This window comes from Labeo rohita, chromosome 11 (assembly GCF_022985175.1).
Source record: "Labeo rohita strain BAU-BD-2019 chromosome 11, IGBB_LRoh.1.0, whole genome shotgun sequence".
Lineage (NCBI taxonomy): Eukaryota > Metazoa > Chordata > Actinopteri > Cypriniformes > Cyprinidae > Labeo > Labeo rohita.
Genome location: NC_066879.1, coordinates 27,144,406 through 27,160,960, shown reverse-complemented (window position 1 = coordinate 27,160,960; position 16,555 = coordinate 27,144,406). Strand labels below are relative to the sequence as shown.

The window sequence follows — 16,555 nt, the reverse complement described above, 5'->3', positions numbered from 1 at the left end:
GCAATAGTGTTTGAGTAGCCCTATTTCACAGGAAAACAGCTGACTTGGCAACACTGAATGAGTGTGACACAGCTCGAAAGCATCTGAGCTTTTTTTTTTTTGCCACAGTCGACCACTTCCGCTCCTTTCGGTCATGCGTAAGTGTGGAAAAACAGTGCTGTTTTTTCATACTATATATTTGAATGTGTTCATCACCTGTCTAGTAAAACACATAAAATATTGAAGCGTCTTTGGCATTTCCATGTTTTCTACAAAATAAAACCGTAAATTGAGGGGGCGTGTCATAATTGACAGGCAAGGCAAGGACAAGGGCGCTATTTAAAACAGCCATTTTTCTGGATTTAAACATTCATTGAAACATTTGGGATAACGCAAGCACACAAGTCAGCAAAATATGTACTATATAAACTGTTCTGTTGCTTTTTGGATGTTTAATCAAAAATATCACATACTGTGCCTTTAAAAGTTTCACAAGATATAGGTGGTGGAATGGAGAAAAATGCAAGGCCTTGTTTTTTAAAAGCTGCACCCAGCCTTTACTTTAACTTGAGCACTGCATTTTTATAACGCTGTCACATGTACATACAAAAACAATGGGATTCAGCACACTGTGTGTGAATGGCCTCTTTTAATAATCTAAACAATCTTTTCACCATAAAGAACCTTTTGTGTAATGAAAATGTTCCATGGATGGTAATGATTCTTCTTGGAACCATAGATGCCAATAAAGAACCTAATTTTAAGAGTGCATTTCACATGCATTAATAAGACCGCTGCATTTAAGACTACACGCTCATTGGCTAATGTACTAAATAACTAACCTAAGTTGTACAAGTTTATTAAACAATGCGCTCTCTCTCTCAAAGCCCTCAAAAAGAGCAAATAGATGGGAATAAAGAGAGTAAAGGGAATCAGTGCATTTCAGGAAAGTGAGATGGGAACTCAAGTACGACTGTTGCCTACCTTGAAAACGCAAGTCCTTCAGCTTTACTGCGCTAGCGTCTTTCATCTTTGATGGATCATGCATGGATGAGAGGGAGCTGTCTGGATGGAGTTGGTAACCCACACAATAAGGTGATGGAACATCAAAGCTCGTACCACTCTGCAATTAAGCAGTTCAATCGACAGCCACGGCTTATGGCTATAAAAGAAACGAAACGAAGCCAGAGCGAAGCGTAACTGGTAAAAAGACCAGAGCTTGTTCAAGCACATACTCTGGCAGTCATATCCCAATTCCCACACCCTAGTAATTAGGAAATTTAATGGAGTAGTGCTCTCTCATGATGTCTAGACAAGAAACGAGATGCTTTTTTTTTACATTTTACATTTTTTTTTTTATCATCTCCTCGGTACAGAAGATTCTTCTCTGAAACAGCATCGAGTCAGTGTGTGTTCCCTTTGCACAGTCTATTGATGTGTGAGTAGGTGAGCGTGTGTGCGTGTTTGTGTCTCACATTCATTCTGGAAACAAGTAAACATTTGGGGACGCCTCATTCCATATGTAATCATGCAGAACATTGAACACATATATTGAACAATTACGATTTTTTTCCAATGCAGTTTTTTTTTCCCCAAGTACAGCGTGGTTTAAGCTACACAGGACACTAAAAATACCAATCGCACCAGGTTGTACATATTGCTTTGAACCACCAATTTGTTTATAAGTAATGCATGCCACATAGATGATATTATGTTTATACAAAAATAACACCAGTGTATATTACTGTGTTTCATATGAATTACAGAAATCGGATGTTCTATTGACTGCTTTCCCCGCAATCAAATACAGTTTTCATTTCACTCCACATTAGATGTAATTGGACTAAATATATGCAAAATAAGTGGTTATAACTTAATGCTATATTCCAGTTTCAAAACGATCTTTTATTTACAGCTGTGGTGTATCATTTCTTCCCGTCCCCAACCAAGCAAACAAGAACTGTCAGACAACTTCAGTAGAGTAGTAATGCGTTAAGATTCAAAGTTATTGCACGACACCTTGAAGCGATGCTCAGTTTACAACAATGCGAGAGAGAAAAACATGTGCAATAACAGAAGCTATTAAAGGGAACCAGAAAAGAAAAGAAAATGAAAGACAATGGCTTTGATCGTTTCCCCCTTTCTGCATCCATTCTGATCAAGTCATGAAAAAAAACAAAACAACAGGGGCATATTTGAAATCCTCACGGGAAAGAAATGTCCAAAAAAGATGAAATCCAGTTACAAGTTATTTCAAATGAACAAGAACAAAGACAAATGTCAGAACTGAATGTACAAAGCAACACTTTGGCTGAATTTATATAAAGCTCTAACTGGAAACCGCTTGACTGCTTCCACATGAAGTCAAATACATTTGTACTTTCGTGTAACGTACAGCATGTATGCTTAATTTATATCCAGAGCTGCATATGACAAATGTATTCACAAATACAAATCAGAGTTAAAATGACGACAACACAGAGAATACGTAATAATCTCTAGAATTTTCCATAGCCGACACTTTGCCACTTTAATGGGTGATACAGAAATCTCACAAATAAAATAAATTAGGTTTTATCAGTCTAAAAGAACATTGAGTTTCAAAAACTCAAAACCTTTACTTAACACTTAACATCCTGGCTGTAGTTCAACAGATTCCAATTAGGTGGCAATTATTCATATTTTAAATATCTATCTGTGGCTGCAGGTTCGGAGTACACTATTTAGGATAAGGCCGTTGTTGAGAACTCGACCAGACCCTTTGACTTTACAGTAAACACGTAACTTTCTCAGCTCGGACATCGAATCTGACACCGCATGTGGTTACAAACGTGGCATAAATATTTATATTTATATATAATATATATATAAACTGCTATATGTACTCAACTGCTTATTTTGCTAATTTGTCATGTCACCAAACTCTCTGGCCTATACACCTATATTTATATATATTTTTCCAAAATATTAAAAAGTACTTAATATAAAAATACAGAACAATTGTAAAAAAGGAACAAAACATTGAGTTTTATATGAAATTCATGCACGCTTCCCCACAACAACATACCGTGTTCCACTTAAGCGAAATGACAAAATCTGCCAGTAGGGGGAAGTGCAGCATCAGCCGACTGCTGTGGAACCTTTCCGTAAACATTAAAGTGGTCCATCTAGGAATCTTTAGGCAGTGACTCTCTGTGTGTTTTTCGAATTTGGTTGGACGTACAAAATAAACTGCAAAAACAATGGGATATAAAAGAACAATCTATAAAATATGGCTCTGAGCAAGTAGAAAAAGGTGTAATTTGAGGAATCCATCGAACCTAGATTGGTATGAGCGGAAGGTCGGTCTATGGCAGTAGTATGTTTCGGCTAATAAAAAGCACATGTCGTTGAGGCCGCACTCTTATGAAAACAGTCCAATCTAGTTTGTCATCCAGAGCTCACAGGGTCCAACGGAGGCCCTTGCCGCATGCTATCGTGTGTTTTCTTTCTTTTCTTAAAAAAAAAAAAATAGAGAGCAAAAGCATGCTTACTACGTGCAGTATCCTTACTCTCGCAGGCTAAGTTCAGGGATGGGATTTTGGAGCTCTACCAGTGCCGTCTGCGTAACTTGGAGCTTATGTGGAGCACAGCCTGATGTTAGATAACAAGGAGAACACCTAACTGCAGAGCTGAGGTGAGAAAAAGACTGGACACATACAGAATCACTTCTATCGCATTTTTTTTTTTTTCTGAAAGAGGAAACATGAAAAAAGAAAATCCTATTCATTAGTCGTTATTCCATAAAGATTAGTATTACACTTCCCATTCCCATACAATCAGACACAGATGAACCTAAAGACAGATACATGCACGCTATGATGAGGTGCTGTACCTTCGATAAAGTACTTGGTCAATTAGCCGGGCATTCGTTTTGAGGCAGATGAGCATTAACAAGAGACTAGAGATGCCCACCGGGTGTGATTTCGATGAGATGATGTGTAAGATGACCCTCCCTGCCCCTTTAAGAGCCAATCAGGTATTCTTAACTCGGCTAAGTTTATTATAGTCTTTTATTCTGCTAACGTTTACTATAGCAGCCTTACATCTGTACATATAAAGTGACACACAAAATGAGCCTAACAGCATCTTACGTCAAAACGTCTGAAAACATGAAAAGAACGTAGTGTGTCTGAACTACTTAAAACGTCCATTAGAACATAAAATCATTTTAAAATCCAAAAGAACATGGGTAGCTTCACTGCCATGTTTTTCAATCCACCTTAAAATCGAGAAAGAGAGAAAAGAGAGAGAAATCTATTCAAACAGCAACTGAGTGCGTGAATATAATCTGCTGTATCAGCAAAAAAACAAACGAAACAAAAACTATGTAACTGAGAGTCCTGGAACAAATAACAAAAATGATTACAGCATTACACAAGACCAGAGACGTGACAATATAAAAATGAGAAAAATCACAACTATAGAAGAGATAAAAATGCCAGTGACAGGCTAAGAGAGGGCGTTTGCCGCAGCGCCGCCCTCTAGTGTGTAAGTTAGGCCGTGCGTCACATGGGCTGCAGCGCAGCCACATGTACTTACAGAGCGCTGCTGCTGCCGACACAGTGCAAGTCGAGAGGGGCAGAGGGGTGGGGAGGATGGAGGAGAGGAGAAAGGGATTGTAGTCGCCCCGTCGGCCGCTGTAGGTGCTGCTGTCTCTCAGATGTGCATCAGCAGGGCTCCACCGGTGGAATGGTGCACAGGTTTTAAAGACAGAACAAACGAAACAAAAAATAATGATGATTTCAGGGCAGTTGCACTGGAGAACGACGGGAGGGTCACACGGAGAATTCATGGCTGTGAAGAGAGCGGTGTGGGGGTTCGCCGCCACCTCCGTTTCTGGAAGAGGATGGGAGGTGCTCGATCTCTACACAGCCCTCGTCTATCGTGGGGACGCGGGGTTCCTCCTCGGAGAGGGGTACAAACTCAGGGTGGGACATGAAGTTATGGATGGAGCTTCTGGATTCTGGCTTCTCTAGGCCCTCGTATAGCGAGCTACGGAATGCGTTCACCACCTTAATCTGCAACGAGGAGTTGGGAGAGACAAAGAGAAGGAGGAATTAGTGGGATTGTACTGGCGTGGTGTCCGCTTCGGGGCGGGATGCGCTGGATCTGGAGGGAAACAAAAATATGGTCAGCGGTGGGAGATGATTTCATTTCCACAATAGCACTCAAGCTCCTTATGAAATATCAAACAAATACCAACATAAAAACAACAGCACACACCGTTGACTACAGGGATAGAATGAAAACAAACCACGACTGTGATGCAATTTCCTATTTGGGCCAAGTGAATGAGGAAATCAGGCGTAGCATATACAACTGTAAGTGGGGCACATCCATATCAATCACAAGCTTCAAAACGTTCCAAACAAAATGACCACAATCACAGAACCACTGCAAGACGAGACAGACATGCAACCGAAGTTTGTTCAATAAGCTATTTTGGAGCCAAAAATGGCAGATGTTCAGCATCTCTTTTGGGTTTATGAATGCCTGTCAGTAGGGGTGGGCGACACAGCAGTTGGTATGCTAAACTCGTAGAAATTGTCAACTGCAGAAATAGGGTATTCTGCAAATCGCTGCCACATGGTTTAAAAAAAAGGGCCAAATCACTTTACATTCAGGGAGGAAAGGAAAGGAAGTTACTGTTGCTAACTCAAGCTTTCCAACAAACAAAACAGCAAGAAACTACCAGACTGTGTGAATTACTATAGCAAGTTGTAAATGATATCTGGATTAACCGACTATTTATAGCCAGTAAGTGTCACTTACAGCAGTGTTTCCCAACCTTTTTTTTTCCCACAGTTTTGATAAAAAAAAAATTCCAAGGCTTACCACCAAGCGAAAAAAGGGGGGAAATGTTTTTTTTTTCCCCCCCTAGTAAGTAGGGATGGGACAATACATCGATTCGTGGATCGATTCTGAGATGCATCGCCATTCTCTTTGGAATCGATTCTGATCTTAGATTTTAACAGCAGATGGCGCTCTAATCTAGTTTTTATCCTCACTCCTATGCTCATGAAGAGTGCTGAAGAGAACTTTTGTGTTTGGCTGAGTCATGTAATTTCACCTCTGCTCAGAATGCTTTTATGATGCGAGATTACTGTAAACACAGCCCACTGTGAACACCCTTGTAATTCGCTTCAACCTTTTCAAATTGTATAAATGATTATTTTAGGTTCAAGTGCGTGTAAGGATTTGGAAACAAGCAGAGCACGGCTGTTTCTAAAACAAGCAGTGCCATATGCTGTTCAAAACTAAGCTCAGTATCAATTTGAGAAAGAATCGCGATGTGTTGGAAAAATCTCGAATTGATGCTGAATCATTTCTCGATTCGCGTTGCAACGTTTTATCATCCCATCCTTACCAGTAAGTAAACAACACGTCGTCAGAGTTGGTATTTTGGATTTATAAATGATCACTTGCACTTCACAGGTCTTTTGACAAACAAATGACGAAGATCTGGGTTTTGCATTATGTTTTCGTCAATTTAAAGGTTATAAAGTTTACTGTAGCTATATGGCCCTCAGTTTTTCTTGTTGTTTAATACATTTGGCCAAAATCCAATGATATAAAAGATGAACCGCAATGCACGGTATATTTAAAATGTACAAAAGTATATTGGCTACAGCTAGACGGCAAATGCTAAGAATACTCTCTGCTCTTTAAATACACAAAAACACAAGCCTTTATAGACAGATAAAGCCTTTATAGAGTTTCTTGAGTACAGAAAATGCTGTACTTATTCAAAAATCAGTTCTTTATTTACCCAGGTTACATTGCGAAGTAGTAGACATCTGTCAGGGTTGCCAGGTTTCCCCCTTTTTATTGAGGTCGCTTTAACCCGCGGACATGAAAAACAACCCACGGCAAAGGTTTTAAAGTAGCCCAATCCCACAGGAAAACCATGGACTTGGCAACACTGATGTCTGTCTTCAAACTGCACGAGGTGGGATGTTATGAGGTTTGACTAACAATTTGAAGAAGATCCAATGGTGTTATGAAGCTTAGTCACGAGCTGTTTTGAATGCTTTTCATTAGTTAAATATTTGTAAAACCCACAATCAGACATAATGATGACTAATAGCACTGACGTAAAATAATAACAATGACAAAATAGAGATAGCAAGTTTTTGATAATTTGCACAGTGGTTGGGAAACACTGACTAAAAGGACTCCATACTTCATCCACAAACTGTTTAAAAAAAAAGTTTAGATGAAAATCTATTGCTTTTTGTTTTTGTTGGAATTAATAAAAGCAATGCGGAGGAGATTTTACCATTTTTAATTGATCTATTACTTGCTGCATCACAATGGATCTCAAATGTGGCTCAACTCATCAAAAAATGCACATTTTTAATAGAGGGCAACTGCCGGAAAAAGATCCCATTTGTTTTCTCCACAGGGGAATTGATTTTGAACAATCACTTCTAAACAATTAAAAACAGAGCTACTGTGAGCAACAAGGTTTTGTTAAACCAATCAGCCCACATTGCTTCACTTTTTTTTTTTTAAATAATCATGTTTACATGAATTCCTAGTGAAACTCACATTAACCATGATTTTGCAAAAAAACAAACAAAAAAAAAAAACAACTCAAACCAACTGCAGCACAGCAAAAGATCTCTGGAGAAACTGCGTACTCCCATGAAGCAACAACAGACTTAATGAAGTCAGTCACTGTATGCTGTATATGGTTTTATACACACATCTTTAAAGTCAGTTGTTTTATATTTATCCATTGTTTTGATTATGTCGCTCGCAATGCTTCATGGGATTTCAAATACTTTTTCCTTTCAGAGCTCTGGCAGAAAGTTGAATTAAATAACATGGTAAAATTCAGTCTGTTCCTCACACAAACCTACCGCATGGCTTCATAGGAAGTCTCATGGACTATTTTCTTGGTGTTTTTTTATTTCATTTTTTGCTTTTAACGCCCACCCTTACCAGTAGGAGTTTTGCTTTTGTAAAAGAGAGAGGCAAGACCAGTGAAGGGGTGAAAATCAAGAGGGCATTGGAAAAAAAAGAACAACTGTCAGGAGGTGGAGAGAAAACACAGAAGATGCTGTCAGATAAGTGAAACAAGCACGCATGCACACGTACTTAAAAAAAAAAAAAAGGCACAATTCAGATTCCTGGTTTTAATGCTTCATAGAAGCATTTCATGTGTATGATGGGTACAAAAGTCTAAAGACTTAATATTTAGACTGATAGAGAGGACATTAGAGTACTTTAGAGAGGTATGCTGCTTTGTCAGATAATTCTATGAATACTATGTCAAAACGTTCCCATCTCATTTTCTTCTTCAACTTCAAAATCGCCCTACATTGCTGTTTTACCTTTTTTTGTAAAGGACGTTTGATCTTCTTTGCATGTTCACTTTGTAAACACTGGGTCAGTACTTCAGCAGCGATGTAGGACAATTTTGAAGTTGGGGAAGAAAACGAGATGGTTTTTCCAACATACCCTAACTGTATTGACCCGGATCACACAGACTACACATGTGCAGCGCAGAGACGAGACGAGCATTTTAAGTTAAAAAGTATATAAATTGTCAATTTGTTTAGAAAACGACTGATCGTTTTGCTAGATAAGACCCTTCTTTCTTGGCTGGGATCATTTAGAGACCTTTAAAGCTGCATTTATACTGCACTGTAGAAGTTCAAACCTGGAGGCACCACTGAAGTCCACTATATGGAGATAATTCCTTAAATGTTTTCCTCAAGAAACAATTTCTTATCGACTGAAGACAGACAGAACATCATGAACATCTTGAATAACAAGGAGGTGAGTAAATTATCTGTAAATTTTTGTTCTGGAACTACTCCTTTAAGAAAAATCAAAATCGTAAAATGGAAAAGGTTTGTTGTTGTTGTTGTTGTTGTTGTTTTCTTCCCACCCAAAATATAAACTCTTAGGAAATCAAGCAGAGAGAGCATTAAAATGCATAGCATGTGCATACAGTCCTTCAAAACATATGCTCTGGGTCTCTCAGAGTCTCTCTGCGCTGTGTGGTAAAACGTCAAAAAAACTAATCTTGCTTTCCTGCAATTTTTATGCCTTCAACCTTGAGAACGACCATAAAGACAAATGCGAACTGGTGTAACTTGTTTTGTGAGAGTCTGGAGGATTTTCCCCACATGAAGCCCACGGTAACAAACACGTCTGAAGAACCCTCTGCCCTGCCAGCACAGCCAATCAGCAGTGGCTTATTCTGTTCAATCCCTGTTTATTTCTCAGGTTTACATTCTTGTACCATGCAGCTATGTCGGTCATGCTTTTTCTCTCAATCTTCTCCGACGAGCCAGAGAAAACCTTGCACATAAAACCAAGCTGCATGTCAGATCATGTCAAAGTGCTTGATTATGTTGTGATCTCACTGCGTACTGGAGAACAACAGCCTTTATTTTAATCAGTCTAACTATTTCTAGTTTAAAATAGCAGAGATGAGCCAACGCACAACACAGAAAGGAGAGGAAGGGATCAGAAAGACTGAATGCGTAAAATGAATGTCTGCTAAGTAACCAAATTCCATTAGCCTGTGAAAAAAGCAGGAACAGCAGGCTGAAGTCATTTGTAAAGCATCTACTCTCTCCTCAAATTCTCACAAAGCTCGTCTTGAATGACTAATTTGGATAACTACAAAGATGGACCTAAAATGATATTCTTGCGATACAAAATTATTCATTATTTTGTAATTCTCATATAATCTGATTTGACCCATCCACCTAACAATGCCCTAGCACCTGCATAAAGACACTAAAAACCACTATGAACACATTTCTGTAGAAAATACAAAAACCCAGTTAACATTTTAATGCACTGTTTGGCAGGAACTAGCTGGACTACATCTGTCCATTTTCACATGGTTATTTTAAAAATGACTGAACCTAATTGAACCTTGGTAATGTCCTACCAGCTGTCTGTATATTTGGATCGCTCCCATCTATGGTGAAATGAACCCTCTGACCCTGTATCTACCTCTTCAGATGTGTAATGCAAAAAGCACTACTGATGCAACCTAAATAAGGAAGCAGGAAAAACAGCCCATGACTCATAGCTCCTTCTAGAATATCAATGAAGAGAGATGGAGACAGAGTATAAAGTGTCAGAGCAGAAGACACAAGGTGTGATGAGGGGGCTGACAGCATGAGAGTGAGAGTGGGGCTGCAAAGGAAGGAGAGAGAGAGAGAGAGAGAGAGAGAAAGACAAAGAGAAAAGTGTGAGCAAGTGTGTGAAAGCAGTTGTGAAAAGAGGGAGAGGCCTGGTGTTAAAACAAGAGGGAGTGAGCCAGGGGAAGAGAGGAACAGGACGAATTCCATAGGAATCTCTAGGAACATCACTATGACCCCTACTCACTTTAGGGTTGAAGTGAGCACTCTGAAGGGTGTAGGGGCTCATATGCGCATTCGCTACGACATCAACAAATCTTTATGTTCCTCCAGTCTTCAACATCACATGATCCTTCAGAAATCATTCTAATATGCTGATTTGCTGTTCAAGAAACTTTTTTTTTTATTATTATTATTATTATTATTATTATTATCAATATTTAGAACAGTTGAGTACATTTTTTTCAGGATTCTTTGTTGAACAAAGTTTCAAAGATCAGCATTTATCGGAAATAAAAAGCTTTTGTGACGTTATATTTCTGAAGGACCATGTGATGGGAGTAATGATGCTAAAAATTCAGCTTTGAAATCACAGGAATAAATTCCATTTTAAAATATATTCAAATAGAAAACACTTATTTTAAACAGTAAAAATATTTTTAAAATTTACTGTTTTTTTCTGTACTTTGCAACATTAAAAATCTTAATGTTTTATCTTTTTTTTTTTTGTTGCATTGCTGTATAAGCAGAGGCAGAGAGCTCTTGAATTTAATTAAAAATATCTTCATTTGTGTTCTGCAGATGAACGAAAGTCTTGCGGGGTTTGGAACGACATGAGGGTGAGTAATTAAAGACAGAATTTTCATTTTTGGGTGAACTATCCATTTAAGTTGAACCAATACAATTACTATTTATTGCATCATTAAATTTACTACATTCAAAACTAAACCTGCATCATAACTTAAAAACAAATGAAACCTAAATAGCATTTTTGAAAAATAATAAAAATTGAATTTGAAAAAGTGCATGTATTAATTACATTGTGTAATAAAAACTGCAATATATAAACAATACTAAAATAACACATAGTAACAGAGCACTTAACAATCCCAGGTAAGAACTCATGGTCTAAAAACCTTTTTACTTCTATCACATGCACTGTTCGCTAACAGCCTTTTTAAAGGGTCCTTAGTGAAGCAATTCAACTGGTCACTTTCATTTGTAACGATCCTAAATGCGGCATCTCCTTCAAGGGCACTAAAAAAAACATTTGGAATTCATCCAGAGACAGGCAGAGAGTCAGAGAGAGAAGGGAAGAGTTGTGACGTGACTGAGGTACAGAGCATAAGACTGGAAAAAAAACTGGAAGGACCGTGAGATCAGACAGTGAACGTGCTGTGCAGGTCAACAACATAAAAGGCTGTGTGGAGATGCATCAAAATTGTGGGAAACGCCAAGGTCATCGAATAAGTAACAGCTGACCTGAGTAGCAAGCACACTGTGTCCTATGGCATTTAACCCCACTCTGTTTTAGCATAGGAATGAGCTTGTTGAGTAATTTGATGCCTGGATTAAAACCATCTTTTTTTTGTTTTCTGCTAATCGTGTGTTCAGGTCTAACACCTCATCCCAACCAGGTGTGACATGTCAAGTTTGGGTCTCAGGTAGTTTTTATTTTATCGCTGACAGCTAAATGCTGTGCAAAGTGACAAAATCGAAACCAATCAGCATATTTGATGTATAAAGTACAGCTATTTAGAGCTGTACTGCATTTTTCTTCAAAATAAATTATGGAAAACTGTGCATATCCAACCCAAAGTGCAGCAAAAATCTATAAATATCTGCACATGGATCTTATTGCTCCAACTATGATACATAACATCACACAGCAGAATTCATGAAACACAAGCAGAATCATTTCTGTGCAAAATGATTGTAAAACTATTCTAGCATAAATTGTTGCAATGAATTGTCACAGACAGCTTCAACAAAACTTAAAGAGAGACTTTAATTTTGATTGTATTTCATGAATGTGGCCTAATGTGGGGTAGCTAGGACACAGTGCTACTGTTAACAATAAAATAAAATAAAATAAAATAAAATAAAATAAAATAAAATAAAATAAAATAAAATAAAATAAAATAAAATAAAATAAAATAAAATAAAATAAAATAAAATAAAATAAAATAAAATAAAATAAAGTTGGAATTTACTAGTCATATTTACTTGGTTTTGGCCAATCGGATATCACTCTCTGCGGAATTACACAGCAAAATGCATCAAAAAGTAGAATTTTTTTTAAATTGGTATATTGGTTTACCCTTCATTGTGTCTGGGGTAGCTAGGACACTGTTAACTATAAAATAAAATAAAATAAAATAAAATAAAATAAAATTAAAAAAATTAAAAATTACAATAATAATAATAATAATAATAATAAAAAAATAAAATGTGTTGGAATTTACTAGTCATATTTACTTGGTTTTGGCCAATCAGATATCACCGTCTATGGAATTGCACAGCAAAATGCATCAAAAAGTAGCATTTGTTTTTTGTATCATTGGTATATTGGTTTACCCTTCATTGTGTCTAAGGTAGCAAGGACACAGTGCTAAACTAAACTAAACTAAACAAAAAAAAAAAAAAAAAAAAAACAAAACATCTGACTGACCCAAACAAAGCAAAAAAAAAACAACAAAACAAAAAAAAAACAAAACCCAAAACAAAAACAACAACAAAAAAAAAAACGGTATAGCCATTAACTCTTTGATAAATTTACACATAAATTGATTTCTACTAATAAAGGACACTAAATAAATAAATTATATGTATGGCTTTCCTGAAAAAATTGCAACTCGCATGCAGACATCAGCAAGACTGTCTGCATTCAAATCACACATGATGCACTAGTGTTGGAAAAAATGCAAAGTGAATGAGAAAGAGACAGAAATAATGAGTAGAAGAAACTTTAGTTGGGAGATTGTGAGGACAGACTGGAAAAAAAACAATGAAAATAGAAAGTTTTAAAAGGGTGGTTAGAGGTTTACGGCAGGGTAACAGGCAGCTCATGAAAGCATTCAGCACATTAGCATTCAGCATTGCCATCATGCAACAGCACTGCTAGTTTGCCGGTGTGTTATGTGGCACTCACTGCCTGTAGTAGAAGAAGAAGCAGGGGCGGGCGGCCCAGCAGCCGCAGCAGAGTTGGCGGACAGGGAGGAAGAGGAAATCCCTACATGGGTGGGGCTAGAAACAGTTTTTGCGTCGTTGTGCTGGCTGACGACGGAGGGCTGGCGACGCAGAGCCCCAGGCACCGCCGTTTGGCCCGTCTGGAATGTATAAACCACGTCCATCTGCAAAGAACAAGGGGAGGACGAGGGGGAAAAAAAAAAAAAAAGAGAGGAAGAAAAAGGAAACAGAGAAAGACAAAGACCAAGGGCCAAAAGGAGTGGTTAGAGCAGATAAATTTGTTATTTGAAAGAGAAAAATAGAACATCCCTCTCACCCCACAAATAAAAAGTTCGGTTAGTACTGAGCGAGTCTGGCAGGAGAAGGGCTGGCACAGGAAGATAAAAAGGAAAGTTTTATGTAGGGAACTACTTTTTCCAGGAGAAAGGAAACGCTGTGAAGATGTCAGTGAAAAGAAAGGGAGCACAAAGGAAACTAGCTCTATAAAGTACTGATGAGTCTGAATCGTACGTGTGCCAATTATTTCTTTCTTTGTGTACCGCTAACCATGCATGACAGATAGAAAGTAGAAATCCATGAGGATTTTAAAAGTGGGGTGGTGGGACTTTGGGCAAGGGGGAGAGATAAAGAGCTAATTAGTACAGTAGTGTTTTTGCGGTCAGTTCACCAGCTTCTAATCAGGAATAAGAGTGAAGGGGTGGGAGAAGGGAAGGAGGAGGAGGATGAGAAGATTGTTTGGCCTCTTTTTCATCTGGGCTTGGAGGGAAGTCTGGTAGAATTAGCAGGGATGGTGATCTGAAACCACAGGGGTTCCGGACGTATCCAGGGCACATACACATTAAAACTCTCCTCCCCTTCACACACTACTGCCCAACTGACTTACTTGGAAGACAACAGAAGATTATACAATGAAAACGAAAGACCACTATTTAAGACTCTTGAAGGCTAATATGAGAATACTATAGAAGAATGTTAAATTAGAATACATTAAAAAAATAATCTTCCCAAGTAATTGTCTTGCCTATTAAAACATTTAAAATGTACATACAAATATAAAATATACATTTTAAATAATTTATGTAAAATAACTAATGCCATTGGCAGATTTTTACCCTTTATTTTAACATTAAACTTACTAAATTGACAAAAAAGGTTCTTGTTTTAAGGCTGTTTGAAAAATATTACCTACTATTATTAACTTAAAAACAATTTACAGTTTTATGCAAAAGTTTGGGAACCAATTCGCAGAATCGAAAATGTGAAGAATTTTAACAAAGTAAGAGAGATCATACAAAATGCATGTTCTTTTTTATTTGGTACTGTCCTGAGTAAGATATTTTATATAAAAAATGTTTACATGTTTACAAGACAAAAAAAAAAAAAAATAGCTGAAATTATTAAAATAACCCCCTGCAAAACCTGGATGATCTACGATTTTTTTTTTTTTCTTTTTTTCTTCTGATGGTTGTTTATGAGTCCCTTGTTTGTTCTGAACAGTTAAACTGAGCACTGTTCTTCAGAAAAAAATACTTCAGGTCCTGCAGATTCTTCCGTTTCCAGCATCTTTTGCATATTTAAACCCTTTTTAGCAGTGACTGAGGACACTGAGGACAATTGAGGGACTCAAATATAACCATTAAAGGTTCAAACATTCACTGATGCTCCAGAAGGAAACATGATGCATTAAAAGCCAGGGGGGTGAAACCTTTTTTTAATTTGAAGATGAAGGTAAACTGTACTTAATTTGTCTTCCAGGAAACATGCAAGTAGTATCTTCTGTTGCTTCCAAAGGGCAGTACTAAATAGAAAAAAAATGTATTTCAACAAAATAAGAAAAATTTGGGCAGCTTCATCCTGTTCAAAAGTTTTCACCCCCCAGCTCTCAATGCATTGGAAAGGGTTCAAATATGTAAAAGATGCTGGAAAACTGAAGAATCTGCAGGACCTGGAGGATTTTTCTTTTTTTTCAGTTTTGTAACTGCAATTACTGATATGCTTTACGTGATCCCAGACTATTACATAATATATTGCTATATATTTGTCTGTTTTCTTCAAAACAACTTTTGCAAGAACCTGTGACTTAGAAGCAATTAGATAAAGGAACAACAATGTTTTGTAGGCTGTTCATGTCTAAACCATCAATATATTGATATTTTACCCCAATATACTGATTCCTAACACCCAAATGATATGATGAAAGCTGTAAGAAAGAATGGATAAAGAACAAGAACAATAGCGATAAGATGATCCCATATGGCAACATGAATTCCCCATGACCTGGCGCAATGCTGAAAGGCAAATTACACATTTCTTATCGCTACAAAATGAAAACAAAGCTAAAACGAATATGCTGTTTTCAGAAGTGACAGCAAGCAAATCTAGAGGGATGAATTGGTGCCTGTGGAATACATTGACAATCTTTGGTGGGTGGTTAACCATAGTGTTAGCTATAGAACATTCTTAATAGGCACAGAACGCCCTCTCAGAATGATCGCCCACCAACACACAGACACTCCTGGAGGATCCAGATAAATACATCTGTGAACCCTCTCACTGAATCCACTCATTGTTTGTAAGCAGCAACACTGTGTCATGTATGAAGGCAATGGAAAGTGAAAGGCAGTCCTCCCACACAGCCTCCATCAACAGAGCTTTAAAAAAAAGTCTGTTCCCAGTCGTTTACTTGCACATCTTCTGATGAAAGCGAGTGAATGTTGCTGTACAGTCCCCAGTTATCTCCAGGCAGGTTGTGCATACAGACATGGGTTGCCCCACTGGCATTTCAAGAGTGGCATCTCCAGGGCACATGCTGCTTTTTAACCCGGGGCACTGAAGCAAGTCTCTGCTAAGTCTTAAGGGAGATGCTTTTCCAGAAATTAACCCACTGAGATGCTTGAAGGCCACTAGGGTGATATCTATACAAAAACAGCCACCGGCTGTCTAGAATGTTCACTAATAATGCAGTTTTCAGCAACATGCGTGCTGTTTGGAGCTAAACGAAATGCATTTTTTGTTTCAAAACAAACAAATGAAATACTAGAAATTATTTTATCACCATAATTTATGCAGATCAGAAAGTTCTGATGATAACACAGTGCAAAATAGATTGAATACATTACTCCAGCTAGTTCTTTTATTCAGGCTGAATAAATAATAATTTGTACATTTTTCAAATTTCTTGCTGTATATATTAATATAATTGATTACATTTTAAAACCAAGAAAAAAATGTAA

The 16,555-nt window shown here is 37.5% G+C and overlaps 1 protein-coding gene across 6 annotated transcripts in view; it reads right to left on the bottom strand.

The window, feature by feature from the left end:
• Window positions 1-3,151: 3,151 nt before the first annotated feature.
• The window catches only part of atp2b4 (ATPase plasma membrane Ca2+ transporting 4), a 97,571-nt gene continuing 84,167 nt past the window's right edge, over window positions 3,152-16,555 (bottom strand). For 3 of the 6 annotated variants that reach the window (XM_051123508.1, XM_051123511.1, XM_051123509.1), the window contains one exon: window positions 3,152-5,039. In XM_051123508.1, the coding sequence (XP_050979465.1) occupies window positions 4,797-5,039 (243 nt within the window). In that variant the 3' untranslated portion in view covers window positions 3,152-4,796. Of the gene's footprint in view, window positions 5,040-13,284; window positions 13,487-16,555 lie in introns of all 6 variants that reach the window. The other 3 variants (XM_051123513.1, XM_051123510.1, XM_051123514.1) reach the window with 2 other exon arrangements.